The sequence below is a fragment of the Taudactylus pleione genome, unplaced genomic scaffold (genome assembly GCF_031769625.1).
Source record: "Taudactylus pleione unplaced genomic scaffold, aTauple2 ptg000783l, whole genome shotgun sequence".
In the NCBI taxonomy this organism is placed as follows: Eukaryota; Metazoa; Chordata; class Amphibia; order Anura; family Myobatrachidae; genus Taudactylus; species Taudactylus pleione.
In genome coordinates, this window is record NW_028285185.1 from 805,549 (window position 1) to 824,133 (window position 18,585).

General features: G+C 40.1%; 2 protein-coding genes across 2 annotated transcripts; both read right to left on the reverse strand.

Moving 5' to 3' along the window:
- Positions 1 to 1,263: 1,263 nt before the first annotated feature.
- LOC148475060 (olfactory receptor 2AP1-like) lies at positions 1,264 to 2,199 on the reverse strand. Its single transcript, XM_088457764.1, has one exon. It carries the CDS (start codon positions 2,197 to 2,199, stop codon positions 1,264 to 1,266), a length of 936 nt encoding a protein of 311 aa, XP_088313890.1.
- Positions 2,200 to 17,015: 14,816 nt separating this feature from the next.
- LOC148475061 (olfactory receptor 6C74-like) lies at positions 17,016 to 17,942 on the reverse strand. The gene has a single exon (XM_088457765.1). It carries the CDS (start codon positions 17,940 to 17,942, stop codon positions 17,016 to 17,018), a length of 927 nt encoding a protein of 308 aa, XP_088313891.1.
- Between the last annotated feature and the right edge of the window lie 643 nt (positions 17,943 to 18,585).

Sequence of the window (18,585 nt, forward strand, 5' to 3'; positions counted from 1 at the left end):
GTAAGTATGTCCATGTGTATATGTATATAGTATATGCTTACAGTATATGCTGTGTGTAAGTATGCCTGTGTGTATATATATATATATATATATATATATATATGCTGAGTGTAAGTATTCTTGTGTGTGTATACTGTATGTATGTATACAGTATATGCTGTGTGTAAGTATGCCTGTGTGTATATATATATATATATATATATGCTGAGTGTAAGTATTCTTGTGTGTGTATACTGAATGTATGTATACAGTATATGCTGTGTGTAATTATGCTTGTGTGTGGTGTGTGACCGTGTGCGTATATATGTATGTATGCATATAAGAGGACAACTGGAAGCTGTTTATGACTTTGTAATGAGTGTAATTTATATATGAGGATAAACATGGGTTTTATAGTGCAGATAACAATTTAAATCAATTCATCTCACCTAAAAAAAAATTATAGATGTTTATATTCCTGTGGCATATCAATAAATAATTAATGTATGGAAACCTCCCTTAAAAATCCTGCATTTGCCCCTGTCCTGTTGCAGAATGACAAAGCTAGGTAACTAGGTACTTATATACACATAAACTCCGGCTCTTAGAAATTTATTATTAAACAGCTATTTGCAAATATGTAGCAACTTGTATCAACTAATTTGTCAGTTGCTTTCATACTTGACATATCATAGCTACTGTAGTTGCTCTTGAATTGCTGTGGGATTCTGCCATATTTACACTTTTTAGTTAGTGTCTTGTTCCCCCTTTTATATTATGTTTCACTTCAAACTTCCAGTATTACATCTAAAATGAGTGATAGATTGCAGTATGTTAAAATCGTTTCCATGTATATTATTTGTTCAATGGTTTATTACAAGTTCAACTCTTTAGTTCTGGCAACGTGTGGATTTAGATGTCTTTAATGTGGCCTCCAGTTTGCCTGAGAAGTCTATGTGACAGATCAGTGCCAGATCATTCATTAAACACCCTGGTGTTCTGCATAAACCCAGTGGACACTGAACAAGCCAGATTAATCTAACCCATTTTTATATTCTGTCTTCTTTTGCAATAAGAGAGGGGGCATAAGCCAATATGTTGCCTGGAGCCTAATTAGGTCTTAAACTATTTCTAGGACAGATTAGATATTGCGTGAGTTTTCCAATGAGTTTATGCAGGATATTGTTAGAAAAAAATTGTTGTTTAGTTTTTTTTCGGTCTCCGTAGAGATGTAAGTGAAAATAGACAATGTTTTACCTATCATAATGCCCAGAAGTGTGTAATTTAGATGTTAACTTGACATTTCAATCTCCTTCTTAGGGCTGACTTCACATCTTTATTGTTCAAACTGTAAATCAGTGGGTTTAACATGGGGACAGCTGCTGTGTTAAACAGAGAGAACATTTTATTGGTGTCCAAATTGTCTTCTAAGGTTGGTTTCAGGTACTGACAACCAAGAGTAACATATAGAAGAATCACAACTGTGAGATGTGAGGAACATGTGTAGAAGGCTTTACTCCTGCCAGTACTAGAGCGGATCTTCAGGATGGCGAGAATAATGAAGACGTATGAGAAGAAGGTGAGGAGAAAAGGGAACGTAGACATAAAAACTCCATTGATGAAAATAAAAAGTTCCAACATGGACGTGTCATTGCAGCATAGCCTCACTAACGGCACAATGTCACAGAAAAAGTGATTGATTTTATTTGATCTATAAAGTGAGAAGCTTGATAGGAAAACAAGTATAGGTAGAATTTGGGAAAAACCTAGGACCCAGCAGACTGTGGCCAATAGGATGCATATTTTACGATTCATGACCACTGTGTAGTGTAAAGGGTTACAGATGGCCACATAGCGGTCGTAACTCATTGCTGTCAGTATAAATAAGCTGTCACATGAACAAAATGAAAATATAAACATTTGGACCATGCAGGCAATGAAAGAAACAAGTTTGTTGTGAGATACAAAAATAACAAGAATCTTCTGAAGCGTAATTGTAGTTGAAGTCATGTCCAAGACAGACAAGTTGCCCAGAAAGAAGTACATGGGCGTGTGGAGGTGACTATCCAGACAGACCAGTAGAAAAATGGTCATGTTTCCACCAAAGCTGATGAGATACATCGATAAGACCAGAAGGAATATCGGTATCTGAAGCTGGGGAACATCTGAAACACCGTTTATAATGAAATATTTCAAAATCGTTCCATTTGAAGAACACATTGATTTCATTACCATGCTGAAGAAAATATCAAGGGAGAAGTGTTACTTTATGTATATATAATCAATTGCAATCAAAATGACTGTAATATCAAACTACTGAATTAAATTTCTCACCCGCAACACCAAAGGCCATTTGTCACAGGAATTAATTCATTATTGTCCAGACATTTCTTGAAATATTTAAAATTGAGGAAAAGGAGTCATAAAGTCATAAAATCTGAAAACCACTGCTGTATGGTAATCTGTAATATACAGTAATATATGAGTATCATACCTTGTGTTTCTATTTTTAAGATGTTATAAAAGCTTATTTACACTGGCAAGCCTCATTCATTTCTTTTAATAAAGCATTCCTTACATGAGATTCTCCTTTACCTGCACAAAATAGTCTTCACTGTCACGTTGATCAACAAATCAGTTGTGCAGCTCTCTTAGAAAGGTACAATAAATCCAGGTATTCATGTAAGTACATACTATAGTACTTTGTTTCTAAATGATATAGTGGTGTTTCTCAGCTTGTCCTCTATTGCCTTTTGCATTACATCCTATGTTGTATTTGGAGATGAGCAAAACTCCCAGATTTGGTCCATGGAATGATTCACAATAATGATCAAATAATTTGTTTTTCAGCAAATTGATTTATTAATCTTATTGGTTTAAACAAAAGGGCAGATTCAAATTTGTACACAAGTCGGCTGCAATTACACCCGTGTTGCGTACATAAAACTAAATGCGGATATTCAACCGTATGCTGAGCTGTACACTTTTATGCAAATTCACAGCCCTAATATGTATGCTTGCTTCCATAGCCGTCATCACTATTAGTGCATACTGGCACCAGCATTATACTTGGTGCAAGAGATCTGCCCGAAATCCGAAGAAGACATGCAAGATCTGGACACAAAATGGACGTTTGTGCAGCCCTTCTACACGTGTAGAAGGCTTTACTCCTGCCAGGTGTTAAATTTGCAATTCAACTACTATCTTAATAATAGTTTAAAATAATTTGAATAGGCACTAATGGAAGCTGGTATTTAAAAGTATTAATTATACAATTTTAATAATTATCAACATAAAAATGACATGCTTACATAAAGCATATACAATATATATATTTCAATTTAAAATGTTGTGCATCTCAACAGAGAAATAATCTCATTCTGAATGGAATCGGTATGAAATTCCGATGGCCGGGATGTCGGCAGTCAGTACACTGACAGCGGCATCCCAAAGGATCAAATCCCGACAGGGGAATGGTGAGTACTGTTCCCCTGTCCTATTTGCCCCCTAACCCTCCTTTCCTGTACCCTAATACTAACCATCCCTACCCTGCACCCAAACACTAACCCCCCCCCGGTAAGTGCCTAAACCTAACCCTCCCCCCCTTAATGCCTAACCCTAAACCCCCCAGATGGTGCCTGATCCTAACCACCCTGCCCGGAGCCCAACCCTAACCTCCCCTCTCCCACAGCCTAACGCTAACACCCCCCGGGGTGCCTAAACCTAAGTCGTTGTCCCTGCGGCTGATACTCACCTTTCCCGCTGTGTCCTTATGATTGGGATGTCGTCTGCCGGGATCCCGACATCGGTATCCTGAGTCATGTCGGGATTTTGGCATCAGTGTTGTCTCGGCATTCGGGATTCCGATGCTGGGGTTCCGGCAGATGGCATCCCACTTGTCGGGATGCTCACCGCATCCCTTTTGAACATATGAGTCTCTAGTAGCATATATGTGCAAGTAAGGTGCAAACAGTCCTTTAAACTGAGAATCTCTTACGAAATAATTTTGTTTCCATCATATACAGTCATGTAAACTCAGTTAATCAGTTTAGAAACAGGTGTATGGAGGAGATATAGTTGGGATCCCAGCGCACAGAATGCCGGTGCCCATCATCCTGGCGCTGGATTCCCGACAGGGGTGAGAATGCCGGTTCCAGCATCCTGGTGCCTGTGATCCTGGTGGGTAAGTATGAGGGTTAGAGTTATGGTTAGGGTTAGGGGTTAGGGCTAGGCAGTAGGGGGAGGGTTAGGGTAAGGCTGCTTGAGGGGAGGGTTAAGATTAGACTGCGGGAAGGGAGGGTTAGGGTTAGGCTGCGGGAAGGAAGGGTTAGGGTTAGGCTGCAGGAAAGGTGGGTTAGGGGGAGGGGGAGGGTTAGGGGTTAGTGTAGGGGTACTTACCTGTAGGTGTCGGGATTCTGATTTTTGGGATGCCACTGTCGGTTTTCTGACCGCCAGTATCCCGACCACCGGGATCCCATACCTAACCCATATGGAATGAGCCTATTGGTTCAGGAGCCCCCTTCAAACTGGTCTATTATGTTTTTAACAGTATTAATTAAAATTTCAAAACTTTTTAACATTAAACAATCCTAGTGCACTGTCCAAATGCATGCACTCACTTTGCTCTTTTGTTTTGATGATCTCTTCCAATGTATCAGTCTCCAAAAAGCTAAATATTCAGAGCTTGACCACCCAACAGCTAATGTCAATGGTGTTAGCCATTGTAACCTATAGGATATCTTTGCACCGGTCTATGCAGGGCAGGGATCTTCGGGTCCTACCTTGGCAGCTGTGCATTAGGCCAATTGGGTCCGAATCTGACAGCAAATTGATAGCATAAACTACTGTATCTCTTTACTATTTACTTATTGGCGATATGGGCTTTTATCATAATCACTGTCCTGGCAAGAGGCTTTCAATGACTTGCCCTGAAAAGGTATTTTTGTTTTCTACCAAGAAAAGGCAAAAAGAATGATACATTTCAGGGCCCCCACTGCCACCAACCAATCATACATAGGCCCCTATAAGTTAAATGAGATCAGAATAATTTATAGAACTAAGAAACAATTATTAGTACTGTAGTTGGCAAGTTCTATTTAATGAATAGGGGAGGAAAGAGGATGTAAAAGATCAAACTATTATCTTTTTAAACTCACTTTACACATAACACACACACACTCACACGCATGCACACACCATTTATAATTACTGATTCTCCACCAGAACACCAGAACAGACATTAACAGAAAACATTACCAGAAAAATGAATAGAAGTAGCTTTAACTTCCTCTTTGATATTATGGTTTATTTAACATTGCAACTTATCTTTGTTTATTCAAGCCCCTATTCATTTTTCTTGTTAATTTTTGTCAAAATAAAGAATGAGGCTATAAATTGGAGAAATGGAGAAAGTATCACAAATAAAAGCTATACCGACTGTGGACTTTAAGCTACTATATCCAGGCTACATTCACAGTCAATTTGCTGTAGTTGTATTCAAATTAAATATTATAATTCACAGTTAGAATGGAGACCAATGAAATGCCGTTACTGACCTCCACACATACTTTTCAAAATTGGCACCAAAATCTTGGTTGTCATAGAGGAAAATGAGAGAAAATGTTCTACTGCTAGAAATCCATGGACAGCTCTGCTTGTATTTAACTATAGTCAATTACATTTCTGTGTAAATTCAGGTTCTAATAATTTCTTTGAAATCTATCTCAGATATTTTCAGTAATTTGCTACAAAATGCATTTATAATTCCTGGAGAATACTGATGTGTATTTAATATTCAGATTTTTCAGATTTTCAAAATCATTATAGTATGCATTTTAGTTAAAAAAATATATTACTGACATCTATATAAAATGCTTTTTGGAAATATCAGTTGATGTTTTGATTATATCATTAAAATTTCTTAATTTGATCAGTTAAAATTTTCAAGTGATAATGTTTTTCCTTTTGCCCTAAATAACATCTCAAATATGTCCCCATAATGATTTGATACTTGCTAATCAGTGATTTTATATTGGATAGTTTGCTGTTTATCACCTTAGTGAATTATAATAAATTAATCTCAAGACTCCTCGACTCCTCCCTTGGGAAATCATTTTAGTCTCATTAACACTAAGCATCCAGTGGCTTGTTTAATTAGATTGCTAAAAGCAATTTATATATTGTAAAAGAGACCTTATCTTTAATGATCAAAAAACTGTTGAACAATAGCTACAGTACATAAAAGTTTAATATAATAATTTTATTTCTTTAGAAGATTTTGTGGGACCAGTAAATTAAAGAATAACTTTACTTAAATATATACATTTATTGTAAATGATAGCATACAGTACTTACAGCACTTTTAATGTACCATTTTTGGTGCCCTGTGCCACAGAGAGCATTTGCGCCTCCCCCCCAATTTTTAAATAGGGACATAAGTGCACCTGAAAAAGTGCCATAACCTCATGGGTAAGGGCCAGGGAAGAGATAGGGGAGTCCAGGAGATGAGGGGGATAACAGAAGAGGAAGCTACAAGTGAGAATGATAATAAACAGGAAAATTGACAGGCCCAAACAGCGCCCCCTGCCCTGCGGTGCCCTGTGCCATGCCACTGGACGCACTACCCCAGTTACGGCCCTGATGTCTAGGAACCAACCCACAGCATGCCGTACTCTTTATTAGCAGTCGATCATGTTTGAAGTTGGACAGTTATACTACTTTGTGTTTATGCTACTATTAAGCTAATCACTATACACTGACGTTGCATTTCTGGCTTAAAATAAGGACTTTTACATAGACACAGAAGATACTGACCCATTATTATATTTAATAATAATTTGATGACCATTAATAAAAGGTGCAGGACATTAAGGGTCCCATATAATAATGATCCTTATTACCAGCTGCATATTTAGTTTAGTATCGCAGTGATACTAAATTTGCCATTGGTATTAAACATTACGTACCTCTCTGGTGAGGTCCAGCGACATCTGTCTCCTTCTCAGCATCCTCCTCTCTCTTATTAACAGACTATCACTGCCAGCGATGGCCTTTTGTGTCATGTGTATGCGCAATGGCCGGTCTGTGCATGTGCGTAACACTTTCACCCAGAAGGAACTCAACAATACCTGGAAAGCTTAGTTGGATGCCTGAAATGGGGACCATCTATAGATGGCGCAAGCGGTATAGTGGCTAATAGTGGAAAGCTGAGCTTACCGCTGTTTGTTTAATACTGAAAGGAGGACATGAACCTTTTAGCATATGCTAAAGAGGGTATGTGTCGCTTTTAAATGGGACCCTTAAGATTATAGAAATGCATGCTTATCTTTGCTTGATCCCTCCTTTGGACACCAAGTGCTCACCTTCCCAGGACTTACATATAACCCTGACCCCAAAGCTCTGAATCAGGGAGGGACTTTTTTTTTTTTACCCCGGCCTCCAGGCCGCTCGCTAAGCTGTGGGTGACCACCCACAGCTTTAGCGGGTGGCCTGGCGATAGTCGCAATTATCGCGACCATTGGGCTTGCGACGAGACCCTTGTGGTAGGGTCTTATCCACCGCAAGCCCCAATGAACTTCCTGCTCTGATAGAGCAGGAAGTTCACTACTGACATCACGTGTGATGTCAGTAGGGCCGCCCACAAATGGCAGGCGTTACTTCGGGAACGCCTCCATTTGTGCAGCCACCCCCCCGACCCACCTACAAAACGAGGCGAGCTGTCGATCAACATCGACAGTCACCCAGTCTTGTAGCGAGCCCCGGAGCCAGTGATTTCTCACTCGCTCCGGGGCTCGCGCGTACGCATTGCCCAGCCATCGACCCGCTTGCAAGCGATATGCGCTCGCGAGCGGGTCTGAATCAGGCCCTTAGTCATTTTCAATCAGATTTACCAGAGATTGCAGTATGTGTAATCAGTTAAATAATGCCTCTGGACTACTAAAACTTGATTGGGTCATATTTGATCAAGTAAGTTATAAAATCAGTACAACGTATGACCCCTATCAAGATGGACATCAGCGTACCAGAAAACATAAATCTGATAAGATGCTTGGAGATTTAGTTGGTTAGTGTAGATCCACAATGACTTAGGGGTCTATTTACTAAGCCTTGGCTGGAGATAAAGTGGACGGAGATAAACTACCAACCAACAAGCTCCTGTCATTTTTCAAACACAGCCTGTGACATAGCAGTTAGGAGCTGATCGGCTGATACTTTATCTCCATTCACTTTATCTCCATCCAAGGCTTAGGGACATATTCAATTTGGAGCAAAATGTCAGAATCGGTGATAATTTATCGCCGATGACGTAATTTTCGCCTATTTCAATTATCCCTGTATTCAATTTCAAAGACTTGTCGCAGCATCGAAAAGTCTTTGAAAAAAAACGGGGATAACTTTTCATCACTGAAATAGCTGGTGAAAAAAAGTGCAGAATTGGGGTTTAGGGGTGCAGGCTTAAAAAAAATAGCCTGCACCCCTGGGAATGTCATTTAAAAATTAACTGTGTCAAAAAAAGTAAAAAAAAAATCAGGGCACCCCAAAAAATTAACTTAAATTTTGTGGGGTAAAAAAATAATAATTAGGGAACACACTTCTAAAATAGCCAAATTAAATTCAGAGGGGTCCCCAAGTATGCGGCAGGTGTTTTCTACATTGCGGGAGTAGCGGCAGGTGCATTTTTGAAGAATTTTTAAAAATCACTTTTGGGACTTAAAAAAATGCTTACCCTCACTTTTATGTACCCCAAATTTGATAGGAATAGCTATTTCCCCCCCCAAAAAAATCTAAGTGCTTTTCTTCACCACTTCTTCATAGCTGAAAATATGCACCTGCCGTGGCTATTACGAACCCCGACTTCGTTTAGCAGGCAAAAATGGGGGTACCCATAGTGATCCCCCATGTCTAGACATCTTTAGGGGGGTCCCAAGCACATTTCCCAAAAATTCACATTTTTTTTCGTAGATCCAAATTCGCCGGGTCCCATTTTCACTACTTTTAAATTGCCCGATACTATGGGGGTCATTCAGACCCGGTCGTTAGCGCCGATGCGCTCGGACCGGGTCGATGGCCCCCCACAGAGCATGCGCACGACGGCACCGGCACCGTCGTGCGCATGCGTGAGACCCGCTACAACCGACAGCGCCGGTCGTAGCGGGTCTCGATCCAAAGGGCCGGGGGGGTGGCAGCCCAAACGGAGGCGTTCCCATGGGAACGCCTACCGTTTGGGGGAGGCCCCACTGACATCACTAGATAGAGCCAGAAGCTCTCCGGGGCTTACGACAAGTGAGACCCTACCCTAGGGTCTCGTCGTAAGCCCTGATGGTCGCGATGGTCTTGACCATCGCGACCATCACCTTAGGCGGTCGTAAGGCTGTGGGTGTTAACGCACAGCCTTACCACAGCAAAGGAGGACGTCTTGAAAATTCAAGAGGTCCTCCCCTCATTCAGACCGACCGCACGCTCTGTGCGACCGGCTCTGAATGAGGTCCAATATCCCCAGAAAAGCTCCGATGTGGAGCAAAAAGTCCAGCACGGACTTTTTGCTCCCAAATTGAATATGGCCTTTAGTAAATAAAGCCCTTATTCTGTTCAATATGACCCTCTATAAGTATGGCCAAATGAGCCACAGATCCAGTTATTTAACAGTCAGAACTAATGAAATGATTGTGCCATCTGCAGTCAGCACTAGAAATGGGCTCTTTATTAGGAGTTTACCTATGAGGTTTTTTAAACTTACTTACACATTCACATACTTTATCTATGCCTTTCACTCCCATACATGGCTACTGACCTGTTACTGTTTATGATTCTACGTTTCAACATCCTGCTACATTGTGCATTCTGTTATCCTTTATATAACCAAATTTCACCCATGCACCCTGACCCCTTCTCATCAAAACCCTACTCACTAAATTTTTACACTCTCCAAATAAACTCCCCCAAAATGTGTAATCCCAAATTGCTTCTAAGTGAAAACCCTATGTATTCCGAATCACTTTATATGCTGGGTCACCTTGATTTGCCCTCTGCCCCCCATGCTCCATCTTACCCCCACCCCCATTCCATCCTGCTACCATTCCTTCCTGCTGTCATGTTGTAGATGGGACAGAACTTTATTATATAGATATATACATTATCTAAATATTAGAATCTTATTATTAACCCTTAATATCCAATCAACACACCCACACACTAAGATTACTCATTAACTTACACTTTATCACCATGTTGAATTACTGAATAGTTCTGATAATATATGGGCACTCTTTTGTTGGTGCACTTACCGCAACAGTTGGACCTGGATTTTAAAGGAACAATAACAGTACTTTCCTCAAACTGTGTTACTGGTATTCTCTACCTTTCTCTGTATATTGGATGTATAGGTACTGTGACTGTCCCTTGTCTGTAATTTAATGTGATACTCCAGGAGAGAAGACAACCAGAAGAGGGCAGTATCATGTAGGGTGAAGGATTTGCAGGAGGAGAGGGTGGAGTGTTAAAAGCAGCAGAGAGGTCAAGGAGAATGAGCAGAGACTAGTGGTCCTCTGATTTGGCAGCAAGGAGGTCATTGCTGGCTTTAGCGACCCAGACTTAAATGGGTCAAGCAGGGAGTGAGACGAAAGAAGGCAATAAGGTGGCTGTAGCCAATCTGCTCAAGGAGTTTAGAGGCAAATGGGAGGAGAGAGATAGGGCAGTAGTTAGAGAGAATGTCAGGATCAAGGATGATTTTTTAAGAATGGGGTGACAAAGGCATGCTTGAGTCCAGAGGGGACAGTGTCTGATGGGAATCGGTATGAAATACTGCCGGCCGCATGGTTCGATTCCCGGCAGCGCCTGACCGACAAAAGCAGAGTTCCCGGCAGCGGAAGCCTGACAGCGCAGGAAATCCGGATCATCGCTAACGTAAGTATAAACTAACCTAACACCCTAACCCTAACCCTCCTTAGGGGTGCCTAACCCTAACCTCCCCCCCAAGTGCCTAACCCTAATCCCCCCTCTAAGTGCCTAACCCTAACCCCCCCTTCCCCGCTGCCTAACCCTAAGTCCCCCCCGGGGGTGCCTAACCCTAACCCTCCCTCCCCTTAGCCTAACCCTAACCCCCCCGGGGGGGTACCTAACCCTCAGTCCCCCCTGGGTACTCTAAACCTAACACTCCCCCCCGATGCTGTCCACTCACGGCGCCTGTCTCCTGGCATCAGGGAAATGACAGGCTTCTAGATATAGACACCCGGCATTTCACCCTCGCCAGGATATGACAGTCGGGAAGCCGGCTGCTGGTATTAAGGCAGCCGGTTTCCCGATTGTATACCGTCTGATGAGAAGGAGAGATTGAAGAGAATGTAAAGATGGGAACAGGAATCAGGAGAGAGGAAGCAGAGGAGATGGGTAGGATAGGGGCAAGGGGCAAGGAAGTGGGAGAGGGGGGGGACCAGATTAGGGCCATGATTTCATCTCCAGATACTTGGGTGAAAGAAGTCAGAGTTGATAAAATGGATGGGGAGAGGTAGGATGGGAAAGATTGGGATGGGGTGCTGAGGGTCTGGTGGGATGCGATGTCATGATGTATGGATTCAATGCTAGATGTAAAGTGGGTGGCATAGTCAGGAGTAGAGAGTGAGGAGAGGAGGAGAGGAGTGGGATATAGGAGGCAGTTGAAAGTGGTGAAGAGACAACGAAGGTTGGAGGATTGGGAGGAGAAAAAGGTCTTGAAATAAGACTGTTCAGAGTGGGAGTGGGTAGCACTGTAGGTTCAAAGTATAAATTTGAAATGGAGAAAGTCTGCATTGGAGTGTGATCTCCTCCACTATCGCTTTGTGGTTCGTGAACAGTTTTACAGGTATCTGGTGCATTTGAAATGTATATTATAATTTTCAGATTTGAGGGCGATGCTCCTAATAATGATGAATGATTTGTTTAATTGCTTAAGAATTTATAGTTCATGCCTTTAGTTAACAAATATAAATAAAGGACAAGGTTACACAATAATAAATTAAGTTTTAAAAAAACATGTATAAGGGTAGATTTATTAAAGCTTCTATAAATGAAAAGTGCTGGTATTTGCCATAGCAACCATTCAGATTATAGCTATCATTTCTCTTTTGAATCCATGAAAATCACAGACAGTTTCTGATTGGTTGCTCTGGGCAATACTGCCACTTTTCATTTTTAGAAGCTTTAGTAAAATTTTCTCCTAAATCTTGATACTATTTGAACATTTCAAACTTTATTAAACTGCATTGGTTTAATACATTTGCCTATAGTTTATTGTGAAGGTTTAATATAGAGGGGTAATATGATTGGGCAAAGTTCATAATTCAGAAATCGAGCATTCGTAAAATGCCTTTTGTGAACAAAATTACAAAACATTAGATTTACATAAAAACATCATAACCATAAAACCTCTTTCCGATGTCATTTTAATTTGTCATTAACAAGTAATACAAATGGGCGACTCCGTTGATAATAATCAGTCCAATATCACAACTCATTCTCTGTCAGACCCACTCTTCTTAAACTGTAATGGAACAAGAATGTTTCTCCTCTCTGAATCAATGGGGCACTATATAAAAGGTTTTTTCAAGAAACTTAGTAACATCTAGTGCAGAGATTCTCAAACTCGGTCCTCAGGACCCCACACAGGTCACATTTTCCAGGTCACCCAGCAGGTGCACAGGTGTATTCATTACTCACTGACACATTTTAAAAGTTCCACTGGTGGAGTTAATTATTTCACTTGTGATTCTGTGAGGAGATCTGGAAAACATGCACTGTTTGGGGTCCTGAGGACCGAGTTTGAGATCCTGTGATCTATGGAGAACTAGTGATATTTTAAATTATTTTAAAAAACTGATACATTATGGTCATTGCTATATTTTAATAGTATGCACTAAAGACCGATTCCACCTGTACTGCATCATGGATAGTATATTGCAGGAGTGCACAAACTTTCTTTGGTTCTACCACCGCACTGTGAGATGGCACAACTCTCAATATTGTTGAAAAGTTCAAAAAGGGGGAGATGTGTGGGCATCAGCAGAGTGGACATGGCCATTCTGTGTAGTGGGTATGGTCACACGTTCACAACATATAGGGTGAAAGCCATGCTCCTCCCCTGCAAGACATTTGGTATCCCTCACCTCTGTACCTCTACCAAGGCTCACCTCTGTAGTCATCCGTTTCCTCTTCTCTCCTTAGTAGTAATATATATCCCCCTACTCACTCTTTAGTAACACATTTCCCCCTCTCTCCTTTGTAGTAATATATCCCCCACCCCACCCCTGTAGTAACACATTTCTCCCTCTAACCTTTGTAGTAATATATCCCCCTCCTCACCTTTGTGGTAATATATCCCCCTCCTCACCTTTGTGGTAATATATCCCCCTCCCCACCTTTGTAGTAATATATCCCCCTCCTCACCTTTGTGGTAATATATCCCCCTCCCCACCTCTGTAGTAACACATTTCTCCCCTCTCATCTTTGTGGTAATAATTCACTCTCCCCACCTCTGTAGTAACACATTTCTCCCCTCTCATCTTTGTGGCAATAATTCACTCTTCCCACCCCTGTAGTAACACATTTCTCCCTCTAACATTTGTAGTAATATATTCCCCTCCTCACCTTTATGGTAATATATCCCCTCCCCACCTCTGTAGTAACACATTTCTCCCCTCTCATCTTTGTGGTAATAATTCACTCTCCCCACCTCTGTAGTAATACATGTCTCCCTTCCCCAACTCTGTAGTAACACATTTGCCCTCATCCATATTTAGCAAAACAATTGTCCCATTTCCCTCCTGTAAAAATTAATTTCCCCTCTCCCCCAATAGCAACATATTTTCCTCTATACCCTCTATAATAACATACTGTCCCTTATAACCTCTATAATAACATATTTTCCTCTATACCCTCTATAATAACATATTGTCCCTTATAACCTCTATAATAACATATTTTCCTCTATACCCTCTATAAATAACATATTGTCCCTTATGCCCTCTATAATGACATATTTCCTCTATAACCTCTATATCATATTTTCCCCTATAACCTCTATAATAACATATTTTCCCCTATAACCTCTATAATAACATATTTCCTCTATAACCTCTATAATAACATATTTTCTTCTATACCCTCTATAATAACATGTTTTCCCCTTTACCCTCTATAATAACATGTTTTCCCCTTTACCCTCTATAATAACATAGTTTCCCTATAACCTCTATAATAACATATTTTCCTCTATAACCTCTATAATAACATATTCTCCCCTATATCCTCTATAATAACATATTTTCCTTTATACCCTCTATAATAACATGTTTTCCCCTTTACCCTCTATAATAACATAGTTTCCTTATAACCTCTATAATAACATATTTTCCTCTATAACCTCTATAATATATTCTCCCCTATATCCTCTATAATAACATATTCTCCCCTACACCCTCTATAATAACATATTTTCCACTATAACCTTTATAATAACATATTTTCCCCTATTCCCTCTATAACACATTTTCCCCTTTACCCTCTATAATAACATATGTTCCCCTATAAACTCTATAATAATATATTCTCACCCTCTCTAACCTATATCAACATCATAGAAACATAGAATTTGACGGCAGCTATGAACCACTTGGCCCATCTAATCTGCCCCATTTGTAAACATATTGTTACCTCAACCCTTATTGATCCTTACTTCTTCTGATGGATATCCTTATGTCTTTCCCATGCATGTTTAAATTGCTGTACTGTCTTAGCCTCTATCAGCTCTGATGGGAGGCTATTCCACATGTCCACTACTCTTTCTGTGAAGTAATTTTTCCTCAAATTTCCCGTGAACCTACCACCCTCCAGTTTCAGAACATGTCCTCTTGCTCTAAAACTTCTCTTTCTTTGAAGAATGTCTCCTTCCTTTACCTTGTTAAAACCCTTTATATATATGAACATTTCTATCATGTACCCCCTTTCCCTTCTCAGCCCCAAACTATACATATTAAGATCTTTTAGTCTTTCCTGGTACGTTTTGTGGTGTAGACCTTGCACCATTTTAGTTGCCCTTCTTTGTACAGTCTCTAATGTATTAATATCCTTCTGGAGATGTGGCCTCCAGAACTGAACACAGTATTCGAGGTGAGGACGTACCAATGACCTATACAGTGGTATTATCACTTCTTTCTTTCTGCTACTGATTCCTCTCCCTATGCAACCAAGCATCTGACTTGCCTTCCTCATTGCTTGGCTTTAAGTCACCTGAAATAGAGACTCCTAGATCCCTTTCCTCTTCAGTACTTTCCAGTATAGTGCCATTAATACTATATTTAGTATTTGGATTTTTGAGACCCAAATGCATGATCTTGCATTTTTTGGCATTAATAAACTGTAGTTGCCATGTTCTTGACCATTCCTCTAGTCTACCTAGATCATCAATCATTTGTTTTACCTCTCCTGGTGTGTCGACCCTGTTGCATACCTTTGTGTCATCTGCAAAAATGCATAGATTCCCTTCAATACCATTTGCAATGCCACAAATAAAGATATTAAAAAGCACTGCTCCAAGTACAGATCCCTGAGGTATTCCACTGATAACATTTCCCTCTTGAAACTGGCACTTCATTTACTACAACTCTCTGTTTCCTATCCTGCAGCCATGATCTTATCCATTCAACTATCTTTGTATCTAATCCCATGCTTTACAGTTTATTTAACATGCTCAACAAAGGTATTGAAACCTCCTTTCTAGGGTGGAATCCATGTGTAATCCACAAATACTATTGAGTTATTGAAAGAAACACAATAAACACGGAGGAGTTCTTTGTTTATTATTTCCATTACAATGAAAACGGAAGTGAGACAACAAGGATCTGCCCTTGGGAAGTTAAATACATCGCGATCACTAAGGATACCGGATATACTAGGACCTTTTAGACATCTCATTGGCCGGAGACAGCAAAGGATCATGGGACATGTAGTTTGGCCTCTGTCTAGGGATCAGCTGTGCCCGTGTCCATATGATTAGATAGAGTATTTAAGGGAGATGAGAAAGCATGAAGGCATCCGCTACCACCTTGAAAAAGACCCCAGTACGGGGTAGAAACGCGTTGGTGTATGAGGAGACGGAGTCACCGCTCAGAGGCAGGCAGCACGTGATCCTGGCAGAGGAGAGTAAAGCAGACAACCAGTGAGATATTCTGGACATCACACGGGGTTGTTTTCTATGAACTTTACACAAGACATCCAGCCGGTAATTGCAGCCTTTTCAGCCAATTGGGGATACTCTGTTCTCTCTCTAGTTTTTGGGTGCCATTTTTTATGTTTAATTTTATGTTTAAATTTATATCTGTTTGTTCCTGTGTAATAAATTGTACTTCACTATATGTACCATTTCCCCTTATTTTTGGGTATCAACCCGGGGGTTTATACTGAAAATAACCTCACAAATCCTGTGGGGACTTACCTGGGAGAAACCCCAGAGGGAATCTGCAATTGTAATGTATTGTCAGCGCTAGAAAGGAGGTTTCAATACCTTTGTTGTGCATGTTATATCTTGGTGAAGGTGTGGGGACACTTTCGTTTTTGATACCACCTACCAGCAGCTGAATAGCGCACACGTCCACATATCTATCCTTGTTGTTTCTATTATACAGTTTATTTAACAGTCTGCGATGTGGAACAGTGTCAAAAGCCTTACTACAGTCTAGATAAGCCATATCTATGCCCCCCCCTTTATCTATTTCCTTAGTCACCCAGTCAAAAAAGTCAATAATAAGGTTCTCCCTTCTCCTCACTGTTGTATCTTATTCTCCCTTCTACCCAATGTAGCAACATATTCTCCACTTTCCTAACTATAGCAACCCATTCTCCCCTCTTTAATAACTCCATACTCCTGTCTCCTTTTTTTCTCCCCTCTCCCCCCTCCTCCATACCAACACATTCTCCCCAATGTAGTAAATTAAAAACTCATGTAAAACTGGAGGCCTTATCTCAAATTGTACAAAAAAATAGACTAGAATACATCCAGTGACTTATATTTATTTTACTTTTCTCAGGCCCCTTTTTAGAGCTTTTTTCACATCTTTATTATTTAAGCTGTAAATCAGTGGATTGAGCATTGGGACAGCAGCTGTGTTGAATAATGCAAAAAGTTTTATAAACTCCAAGGTGCTGCTAAAGTTTGGTGTCAGATACTGACTGAAAAGTGTTGTGTACAGCAGTACGACAACTGTGAGGTGTGAGGAACATGTGTAGAAGGCTTTACGCCTGCCAATACCAGAACTGATTTTCAGTATGGCTGCCATTATCAGACCATAAGGAACAAAAGTGAGAACAAATTGAGTAAGAATAGAAGGAAACAATCCTTCTATGAAGAATAGAAGTTCCAAAAAAGAGGTATCATCACAGGAAATTTTCATCACGGGGACAATGTCACAGAAGAAGTGATTGATCTCAATGGATAAATAGCAAGAAAAATTACATACAATAATAACAGGAGGAAGGATTTGCAAAAATCCTAGCACCCAGCAGACAGAAGCCATTATAGCACAAGTTTTAGTATTCATAACCATGTGATAGCGCAAAGGATTACAGATGGCCACATAGCGATCATAACTCATGGCTGTCAGTATTAACAGCTCAAGACCTCCCAATGCTCCAAACATGTACATCTGTGTCATGCAAGCAGAAAATGAAACAATTTTATCACCGGTAATGAAATTTATAACAATTTTATGCAAAGAGACTGTAGAAGAACAGATGTCTACTATGGACAAGTTACCTAGGAAGAAATACATGGGAGTATGGAGAATGGGGTCCCGGCAAGCAAGGAGAATGGTGAAGTTACCACATAGGGTGATGAGATAAATGAGAAGGACCAGAAGAAAAATGGCAACCTGCAGTCTTGGGTCATCCGATATCCCTGTAATGATGAAATATTTCACATCTGTCTGGTTTCTATGCATTCTCAATGCCAAATTCTAATATCTGAAAGAGAAGCAACACACATATATTGTCAAATAATACAATTTACTGTATGTTCTTTTCCCTAAATACAATTTTAAATCAATTGTTTAAAATGCAAAGCCAATTTAAACTGAGAAGATACATTTTCTTTCAATCACAATTTTAAAAGAATCAAAATTTCACCTGGTTAAACAAAAGTTTGGTTGAGACTAATACAGTTTATAAGACAATAACCCCATAAGCCTACAGTTCAGTATGTGTGAAGTCATCACTTTGGGAATTACCAAATCAAAGATCAATCTCAACCCTCAAGTAGCCCTAACAGGTCATGTTTTTAGGATTTCTATCTGTGGAAGCAGGTGGGATAATTACTGACCCAGCAACATAGATTAACTCACCTGATTAAAAATATCAAACAAAACATGACCTGTTGGGGGCACTTGAGGACTGGAACTTAGAACCACTGCCATACACAATATGGCCTGATTGTTCAACAATTTGATCTTCAACAATAATGTGGCCTGATTGTTCAACAATTTGATCTGCAACAATAATGTTTGATGTCCAAAGCAGAAATCCTGTGTGCAAGCTTTAGGTATCGTCAGAAATTTTAACAAACAAAATATTTGATAAAACAATAGG

Excerpts from the sequence above, each read along its gene's own strand:
- LOC148475061 (XM_088457765.1), bottom strand. The coding sequence starts at position 17,942 with ATGCATAGAAACCAGACAGATGTGAAATATTTCATCATTACAGGGATA.
- LOC148475060 (XM_088457764.1), bottom strand. The coding sequence starts at position 2,199 with ATGTGTTCTTCAAATGGAACGATTTTGAAATATTTCATTATAAACGGT.